This window comes from Girardinichthys multiradiatus, chromosome 13, assembly GCF_021462225.1.
Source record: "Girardinichthys multiradiatus isolate DD_20200921_A chromosome 13, DD_fGirMul_XY1, whole genome shotgun sequence".
NCBI lineage: Eukaryota > Metazoa > Chordata > Actinopteri > Cyprinodontiformes > Goodeidae > Girardinichthys > Girardinichthys multiradiatus.
Window position 1 is genome coordinate 30773056 of NC_061806.1, and position 10691 is coordinate 30783746.

Sequence of the window (10691 nt, forward strand, 5' to 3'; positions counted from 1 at the left end):
ATCAACTAAGAAACCGGCCATTTGGTTGTCAATGGGCGGGGCTAAAATGATGTTGTAAGTTGACCAAACCAACGTGTTAGGGTTGATGCACACAAAATTTGGTGTGGATCCTATGATGTATGAGGGAATGTCCGGAGGAGCTGTGGAGCTATTTCTGTTGCAACCTTTGCAAAACCCCCAAAATATGGAAATGTCATGCACAACCGATGCCTCTGCCAAATTTGGTGAGTTTTTGAAAATGTTAAAGCTGCCAACAAGGCAATTAATTTGGCGGATGAATAATAATAAGAAACTTTTGAACTACAATAGGCCTTTGCAGCTCTTAGCTAATAATCAAAAATCCACGTAATACAAGAGGCCTTCGCAATGCTGTTGCTGCTCTGGCCTAATAAGGAGTCATTAACTGTCAGATGTGCTTGGGATAGTATTAGTAGCTAAAACAGGGTTTTTCATGTTCTTGTTTTCAGGCTTCTTTCCTTCTCCTCACCACCTTGTCCCATGAAGGTACAAAGACCCTCCAAGCAGAGCAGAAACCCCTCACACTGCTGTGTATTGGCTGCTCTCTCATTGCACCTAGTGTTCTTTTGCTGTTCAAAAGTGTCTGGAAAGCATGTTACAAATCTTCAAAGCTGCCGAGAAAAGCATCTGCAGCCCTGGTAAGACACAAGCTATTATTTCTTAACAGAATCTTATCTATTACTGATTCTATTCTTTATCTTTGTTCTTTAGGTTTTGTTCTTCGAGTTTATAGTTTCTGTGGGGTTGGCAGTGCTGACCATTGTTGCAATGCCACACTTGGACATTGTGACCAATGTGACGATCCTGAGTGGTGTAGCTGTCCTCTCTGCCCTCCTGCAAGCGGTCGCTCAGTGCACTGTCAAAAAGATAAATGTATTCCTGCTGCCTTCTATCATCGCCTCTCTTGTTATATTTCTTGGCTATGGTCTTTTCATTGCCCTGTACATTATGAAAGACCCTAAAGATGCAAAGACAGCGATTTGGGTGGGTCTTGCCATTGGTGGGTCCATTTTGGTGTCTTTTAACTGGTGGGAAAACTACTTTGGGGACATCTCTGTGAAAAGCAAGTCAAACTTCCTCAAATATCTGTTTGAAGACTTGACCAAGTGTCAGAACATGCTACACATCTTCTCCAGTTTACTCAGGATTGTGGTAACCGCCTGTGTGCTTGGTGCCTATGTCCCTCTGGCTAAAATGGACTGGGACGTTGTGACCTCCATTCCAAGCCGGGAAACAAGAATTGTAGCAATCATCATTGGGGTCCAGCTGATCTCCTCGGCACTCTGCCATTGGTTTGCATTGGCAGCCTGCAAGATGCATGCTATACGACGATGCTTCATACTCCCTTTGTACCTGTCTTCCCTGGCTGTGATAGCATTGTTCATTGTTCCTGTTATCATTTACTACCAAGACTACAAATTAGGCCTGAACACAACTGAAAACATCAACTTTACAAGATACTGTACAGCAGCTGTAAATGAAACAAATCAAAGCCCGAGTGGTAATGTGTTTCCCCAGCTGGTTTTGGATGTTACACAAACTCTGTGCTCCCTGGATCTGGCCAAAACAGCAAATATCGGATTACTGACAGGTAAAACAAAAGAAAATTTCTACATAAATACTAGTAAAGCTACTTAATAAGAGTTTTGAATGCAATGAGGTTTCACTAAGACAAATGTAATTCTTACTTTGTTAAATTTGTTACAAATCACACTGATGTGTTGTTTCAAATTTGTTTTGTCTTTTTTAGCCTTTAAGCTGTAGTAGTTTCATTTTTTTCTGGTTCTCTTTTTTCCCCATCAGGTGCAGCAGCATCGTGGTGGATTGGCCTTGTGTTGGCCACTGTCCATATATGGTATCTTAACATCTATCGTATCCAAAAGACACAAGACTTGTTTGTTCGGAGGCTCTATGAGGGAGCCTTTATTGAGCAATCCCTACTCCTCAACACCCGTTTCCACATCCAGACCAAAAAAGGCAGGAAGAAACAGTACGTTAGTGTGTACATGTGTACAGCTTTTTCATCTCCTTTGTTCTGGACAGCAACTTCAGTTTTAATAGAGGGTGTTTTTTTCTGTTGGTTACAATAATACAACTGACAGCAGAAGTATGCTTCTCATATTTGCACCAATTGTCATACCTAGTTGTAGGGAAGACGCCACAACTGCAATGGTGTATCTCTGTGCAACAATGTGGCATGAGACCTATGAGGAAATGATGAATATCATGATCTCAGTTTTCAGGTGAGTCAAAGAAATTTGTTTCATACCCAACTCCAGAGTCTGTATTATATAAGCAAATAAAAAATCACGAGTTCTTTTAATATTATGTAAAAACATTTGGTTTAAGTAAAAACTCTTTTTACTAAGATTATATAAGATTAGATGATTAGTTATGCGTCGAGCTGAAATAAAAGAGTATTTTCTTAATATTCCTGATTTTACTTTTTACAATGAATATCTTAATTCTCACACTTCATGTATGTTTCATCAATGAAGACTGGACAAGTACAGACCAAATGTGGAACCAAAGTTTGAAGATTTTGCCTTTGAAGCCCATCTCTACTTTGATGATGCCTTTGAAAACGTCAAAGGAAGTCAGGGTCGTCATCTAAACCCATATGCAAAGGACCTTGTGAAAATTATCACAGAGGTTTATGGGTAAGAACCATGCTAACTCATGGCTTAATGTGTATTTCCTACTTGCCACCAGAATTTATGTGACGTATCACTAGATTTTAATACTAATCATGTTTTCCAAAATTACTTAATTCTTGTTAGAGTAAGTTTCTTTTGCTGGCAATTCTTAGAAGAAAATTTTTTGAAAAAGCCAGATGTTTTAGTTCACCTACAACTGTTAAAAACGACCGATTAGTTGATCAGACAACTGATCAGACCATGGACAGAAAACATGTTTTTGAAACAAAATGTACATGTACTTGTTTTTGGTTTCTAGCAAGTTTGTGTAGAGCTTACAGAGTCTTACATGTTCAGATGATACCAAATGTCAGTGATTTTGTCCAATTGTTGATTACTTTCAGAGTTGGGTGTTCAGATATGACCTGTTGGCATTCTGGTTAAATTTAAAAGGGGCTGTTATAAGCTAGTCTGTGTCTATTTATTAAGTGTAAAGGAAGACTTTTCCTGGCTGGTTCACCACTCAGAGTCACCTTATATCTTTTAATAGACACTTATTCAAACCTAATGATGCTTAAATTGCCATTAGTTAATGTTATTCCTTCAAAGCAACAGTTGACACAGTGTCAGAGATGGATGTTTTCCATGTTACATAATTTATTAGTATCTTTTTTCTCCATCATCAGCATCTTTGAGAACCTTGATAAAACTTTCTTTGAGGTACAGCAACAAATTCCTGATCAGTCAATCATTGAGACACCATATGGAGCTCGTCTTGTTGTTCAAATGCCTCATGGGAATAAGATTGTAGCTCACTTCAAAGACAAAGAGAAAATTCGGAACAAGAAGAGATGGTCTCAGGTAGGAAATACCACATGGATCTTCTCAACATTTTAATTAAGAACCTTCAGTTTTGTTAACTGTTCTTTATTTTCTACAGATTATGTATCTTTACTATCTTCTGGGTTGGAAACTTATGAATAAATATAACAAACGCTGGAAGATGGGATGTCTTGAAAATGATCTAAGTAAAGAGATTCAGGTGAGACGAGACATTTTCTGGGTTTTTATTTGAACAAGCATGCTCATTTTAATTTCAGTGGTATACCAAAGACTATATAGTTGCATTTTCATTCCAGAGAGAGAAGCACAACACCTACCTCTTGGCTTTAGATGGGGACACAGACTTTCAGCCTGCTGCCGTGATGCTGCTCATTGATCGTCTGAAAATGTATCCCCGTGTCGGCGCAGCATGTGGAAGAATTCACCCCACTGGATCAGGTTGGGACCAATGAAATTAGGGCTTTTTATGCCCTGTACAAACAGCCATGGTAAACTTGTAAAACACCTGTGTATTTGTTCTTCAGGTCCTGCTGTTTGGTTCCAGAAGTTTGAGTACGCTGTCAGTCACTGGTTGCAGAAGACAGCTGAGCATGTCTTCGGCTCTGTACTGTGCAGCCCTGGCTGCTTCAGTCTGTTCAGAGCAGAGGCTTTAATGGATGATAACGTGATGAAGACATATTCTACCCAATCCACAGAGCCCAGTCACTACATCCAGTATGACCAAGGTACAAAATTGAGTTGTGCTAACTTTTCGGGGTAACCTTTTTCATTATATATTACAATCTAATTTCATTAAACAACTTTACAATAGATAGATTTAATAACTGCAAAGCGGAACAGTTGTTGGTTTTGTTGACTCACAACAAGAAGGTCCTGGGTTTGAATCCTGGTTGGGACCTTTTTGTGTGAAGTTTGAGTGTTCTCTATTTGCATGCATGTGTTACACAGGTTACCTCTCACAGCTCAAACACAGGCGTGTTTAGTTAATTGGTATAAATCATTGTCAGTCTTTTTGTGTCAGTATTTTACTGTGTTTCTATGTGATGGACTGGCCAGTCCATTATGTTTCCCACAGACCACTGTTGTAAGGCAATTTTTCCCAATGACCCTGCATGGATTAAATGGATATAGAGCATTGATGAGTGAATAAATGTAATTATCCAATAAACTGTTTTTGCTCCATCTGTGTGTTGACTTTTAAGCTATCATTTTAATATTCTAACTTCTAAATATATATTTTGTTTTTCAGGAGAAGACCGCTGGCTGTGCACTCTACTACTGAAACAAGGGTGGAGAGTGGAATACAATGCAGCATCTGATGCCTACACCAACGCACCACAGGAATTTAAAGAATTGTATAACCAGGTGAGTGCGTTTTAATTGAACTGTGATGCCATTTATTAACAATGATTGCCCACAAAATTATTATCAACTGCTAATCTTGACTTGGAAGCCATTATTAACCACATACTTCACAATAATTCTTATCTGATTCTAATTATAATACAAAACAAAATCTGATGAGTTAGAGTATAACGAAAGATTATAACAAGACATCTTGATTGTTTGTTACCAGTAAGAATTAAATCCTTTGTGTCCTCTAGATTGGGGTAATTTGAACACCACAGATACTCACCCCATGTGCTTTAGTTTGCAAATCGTCAAACTCTCAGTTATTTTCTTCGAAGCCTTTAAAAATATTTTTTGTGACTCACTGCTTTTCTGCCAAACATTAAAACTATTGACTGTGCTTGACTGATGCTCCTGTAATTGTCAGCGTTGATAATTTCAACTTTGAGCGCTTTTTAACGTAATGACCGTTTTCAGTAAGTGGTTAAATTATCTAAAATAAGTCCATAGAAGATTTCATGTCAAAAAGAGATATTACCTGAAAAATTACTATTGTTTTTCAACTTAGCGAAAACGATGGGGGCCTTCCACGATGGCAAATGTTGCGGATCTGCTCGGCTCCACCAACATTGTTTCCAAGAAGAATCCATCTATGTCCAAACCATTCATGCTATACCAGCTGTTTGCCATGATCTCAGCCATCCTTGGTCCAGCCACCATCTGTCTCATGGTAGCAGGTAACTGTTATTCTGTATGTGTTGTGATTGTGCTCACAACTAAAACACTTGTACTCCATTAACATTTAATCAGCTTGTGAAAGTACCTTAAAACATTTCTGCTGTGTTCAGGTAGCCTGTCGTTCCTTTTGAACATACCTGCTGCTGCTGCTCTGGTCATATCTGTGATACCTCCTGCCATCTACTTGGGTCTTTGCTTCAAGCTCAAGGCAGACACTCAGATCACTATTGCAGCAGTGTTGAGTGTCTTGTATGCATTCCTAATGATGGTGGTGGCAATGTTCATTATTAGTAAGTACAAATTATTGTCTAGAAAATGTATTTTGTTTTGTTGTTTTAACTCTAAAAGTTGTTATTCTTTGTTTTCTATCAGCCTCAATGGTGAAGGAGAAAACCATTCTGACTCCCAGCAGCATTTTCATTGTGTCCATGTCCATCATTTACATCGTCACTGCACTCATGCACCCCCAGGAACTTCCTTTAGTGTTCTATGGCATTCTTTACATTGTCTGCATTCCCAGTGCCTACCTCCTGCTCACCATCTACTCTATGGCCAATATGAACAGTGTCTCTTGGGGAACCAGAGAAACAAAGCCTGCTGCAGAGGCTGCAACAACTGCAGCCACTGTCCAACAAACTAAATCACAAAAAGGTAGATTTATACCACTCAGGGAGCACCATAAGACCATTAGAGTTGTTCTATGTGCCAGAGTTGTTTTATGTGCAAACTAAACGGATACTTTGTTTAACCTTTGCAGCAAAAACCACCTTAAAGCGGCTCTGCTCGTGGATGAAATGTTGTAAAACATCCAACCAGAGATCAGAAGTTGAACAGCTCAGCATAAGACAGGAGAACTTAAATCCAGAGCCTACACAGCCTGAACCTCAACCCCAGAACACTATTGTGGATGAAGCCTCTGACAACGAACAAGAGTAGGTTTTAAATATATGTAAAACAATATAACTGCAAAGTAGTAGTATAAAGCCCAGTGATACTGATATTTTTTCCTTTTCTTTTAGGGAAGCGGAGATGGTTTTTGATTCTCCAGTTCAATGTAAGTCCAAGAAATTGTTACTTTTATCATACTATAATACTATAGCACTACAGTATAATGCTTCTATATATTTTTTTATAAACATGATATTATTAAGTAATCTAATATATTTCTGCAATTTTCTGTTGCATAGGTTGGAAATCACAACTAGAGAGTTTGTCCAGGGACATTCAGTTGCAGGAGGGTTTCCTTGATGAGGTGATTGTCTTTTTGCTTGGAAAATTGAGCTTTGACTGCCAAACAACGAGCTGAAAAGTTGTTATAAATACTGATTTATTGAATTCCCTATTTTACTCACTCTTCTTCAACTAGCTATCCAAACAGTTAACAATAATTTATTTGGCATCAATGAATCAATCATATGACGCCGAGTGATTCTATCATAATTAGTTCTGCACCTAAATCCATCAGTAATATGTATGCAAAAATCATAAGAGTGGATTCACTGAATCCCAAAATCTGTCAGCTAGACCTGTAGACAACAATTAGTCTTTTGCCATAAAATTATATTTTTTTCTACAAACATACACAGGATTTACAAAGCCACATTTCTGTACTTCAAAATATTAACAATAATACTATTACTTCAATTGGTTCAGTTGTTACTATATTCAGTCAGCAGTAACCTTTCCATCTATTAAAAATGTTTTCAACGTTATTTTCAAATATTTATTTATGATCTATAGTTAACTTTAGCCATATCACTTTTTTATTCCTGCAGGATGAGAACCAGTTTTGGAAGGAACTTATTGAAAAGTACCTGAAACCTTTGCAAAATGACAAAGTAAAACAGGAACAAACTAAAAATGACCTGCAAGACCTGAGAAACAAGGTAAAAATGGAGAAATGGAATGTAATACATTTGACATAGGAAATATGAAATTTTTCAGGCTAACTATTGTAGTTGTTTCTTAACACAGATCAACTTTTCATTCTTCATCTTGAATGCCTTCTGGCTGGTGGCAGCCTTCACCTTCCAGGTCTTCGAGGTCTTTAACATCGAGATAAATACTGTTGACCCGAACCTCAATGGAACTGGAGGAAAAATCCAAATTGAACCAATAAGCCTCATGTTCATTTTGGGCTTTGCTCTTTCAGTTTTGCTCCAGTTTATTGGAATGTTTTACCACAGGTGATTACTGATCAGATATCTCTTTCTCCACAGTATTTCAAAAAATATTTAAATAAAATTTAAATTAAAAAATGATTAAATTAAATAAAAATAAAGAACATAAAATAAATCATTCTTTCTTCTCCACTTTCAGAATTGTCACCCTAATTCATTATGTGGCATTTTTGGAAACTGAGCCAAAACAACAGAAAGCTGCAACAAAAAAACAGGTATTTATTATTTTTATTATTACTCAAACTAAACCTGTTGCTCATACTGCTGTGCTATATCACTACATTTACCCCAACTGTCAATTATTAATAAAAAATATCTATCAATATTGTCATGGCATCTTTTTTACAAATGTGCAAATATTAGTTTTTTAAGCTCTACGAAGCTATGGTAAAACAAATGTAAACATTTATAAATACACTTGAATGCTTCTTTAGTTAATGGATAGTACTAAATTACTTTAGAATAAACTAAGTGTAAGAAAACACCTAAAAAGTATCCTTCTGCTCAAATAAAACTACTGCTTCCCAACTCAGCAACTCTGTTCTTGTTCATTAAAATGGACAGAAACATTAGATGGGTGTACATACAGTGCCTTTTGAAAGTAGAACCTTGAACCTTTCAACCTTTTGTCACATTTCAGGCTTCAAACATAAATATATCAAATTCAAATTTTTTGTGAAGAATCAACAACAAGTGGGACACAATCATGAAGTGGAATGAAATTTATTGTCAAACTTTTTTAACAAATACAAAACTGAAAAGTGGAGCGTGCAATATTATTCGGCCCCTTTACTTTCAGTGCAGCAAACTCACTCCAGAAGTTCAGTAAGAATCTCTGAATGATCCAATGTTGTCCCAAATGACTGATGATGATAAATAGAATCCACCTGTGTGTAATCAAGTCTCCGTATAAATGCACCTGCTCTGTGATAGTCTCAGGGTTCTGTTCAAAGCGCAGAGAGCATCATGAAGACCAAGGAACTCTCATCTTGAACAAGGAGAAGACTGATCAGAGATGCAGCCAAGAGGCCCATGATCACTCTGGATGAACTGCAGAGATCTACAGCTGAGGTGGGAGAGTCTGTCCATAGGAAAACAATCAATCGTACATGGCACAAATCTGGCCTTTATGGAAGAGTGGCAAGAAGAAAGCCATTTCTCAAAGACATCCATAAAAAGTCTCGTTTAAAGTTTACCACAAGCCACCTGGGAGACACACCAAACATGTGGAAGAAGGTGCTCTGGTCAGATGAAACCAAAATCGAACTGTTTGGTCACAATGCAAAACGATATGTTTGGCATAAAAGCAACACAGTTCATCACCCTGAACACACCATCCCCACTGTCAAACATGGTGGTGGCAGCATCATGGTTTGGGCCTGCTTTTCATCAGCAGGGACAGGGAAGATGGTCAAAATTGATGGGAAGATGGATGGGGCCAAATACAGGACCATTCTGGAAGAAAACCTGTTGGAGTCTGCAAGAGACTTGAGACTGGGACGGAGATTTATCTTCCAACAAGACAATGATCCAAAACATAAAGCCAAATCTACAATGGAATGGTTCTCAAATAAACTTATCCAGGTGTTGGAATGGCCAAGTCAAAGTCCAGACCTGAATCCAACTGAGAATCTGTGGAAAGAGCTGAAGACTGCTGTTCACGAACTCTCTCCATCCTACCTCACTGAGCTTGAGCTGTTTTGCAAGGAAGAATGGGCAAGAATTTCAGTCTCTCGATGTGCAAAACTGATAGAGACATACCCCAAGCGACTTGCAGCTGTAATTGCAGCAAAGGGTGGAGCTACAAAGTATTAACGCAAGGGGGCCGAATAATATTGCACGCCCACTTTTCAGTTTTTTATTTGTTAAACAAGTTTGACACATCCAATAAATTTCATTCCACACCACGATTGTGTCCCACTTGTTGTTGATTCTTCACAAAAAATTAGAATTTTACATCTTTATGTTTGAAGCCTGAAATGTGGCAAGAGGTTGAAAAGTTCAAGGTGGCCGAATACTTTCGCAAGGCACTGTATAACACATAGACTGTTAAAAAAACTATTTAAGAACTTAAAACTAAATTAAATAGAATGCAATGGGCACAAAACATGATAAATATCATATTGGGCTTATGTAATATTTGTAACATATTTATCAAAGGTGATACATTGGATGTAAATAATAAACAAGAAGTTTTAAATTAACACTACAACTGATTAGAAGGGATGGAAGAATCATTAGAAAGGTTGACACAAGTGAGGGTTCAAGTAGCCTAACATGAAGTCAATTTATTGGAAGGTGAGAAAAAAGATACTTTAAAACCGCATTAATAAATAACACATATGACAGTGCCTCTAGCCCCCTATGCTGGACAGTTTGTAGGTTATCAGAATTTCCCAAACTTGATAAGACTGGCCACTGATTAAGCTTTACCGGAAGAAAATAAAAAGTGAAATGATGCATTTCTTAGAAATTGATTGGAGACCATATTTGAATCCCAACAGATAATGTGGGGAAAAAAAAGTCAAATGTAAAAAAATCTAATTTTACTCTGCATGTGTTGATACAATGTTATGTACATTTGGATTGGTTTAAACAAATAATACAAAACAGCAAATCCTATTTTGCAAACTTATCTTTATTTTACTAAAACAACTTCTAACATTGGTAATACTCATTAAAATAAAAATAATTTCAAGAACTTAGTAGTAAAACCAGTGAGCAGGTACAGGCTTACATTATTGATTAGAATAAGCATTTTTATTTGTTAGTTATTACTCTGGACAGTGTAAGATTTATTTTACAATTTAATTTCATATTTGTTATGTTAAATATTACCAGGAAAATAATTCCCAATAGTTTCCAATTGATGAAATTATTGAGTAATTGCCTGCTGGATATTGTTTTTAAGGTGTTGCAGCATCTT

General features: G+C 37.2%; 1 protein-coding gene across 1 annotated transcript; it reads left to right on the forward strand.

The window, feature by feature from the left end:
* The first annotated feature begins 206 nt into the window (after positions 1–206).
* Positions 207–6521, forward strand: LOC124878712 (chitin synthase chs-2-like). The gene is made up of 15 exons (XM_047382804.1): positions 207–224; positions 468–656; positions 730–1609; positions 1822–2008; positions 2163–2261; positions 2517–2678; positions 3341–3515; positions 3595–3696; positions 3755–3935; positions 4022–4222; positions 4747–4862; positions 5416–5584; positions 5696–5875; positions 5958–6236; positions 6343–6521. The coding sequence occupies exons 1-15, from the start codon at positions 207–209 to the stop codon at positions 6519–6521; spliced, it is 3117 nt and encodes a 1038-aa protein (XP_047238760.1).
* The last annotated feature ends 4170 nt before the right edge of the window (positions 6522–10691 follow it).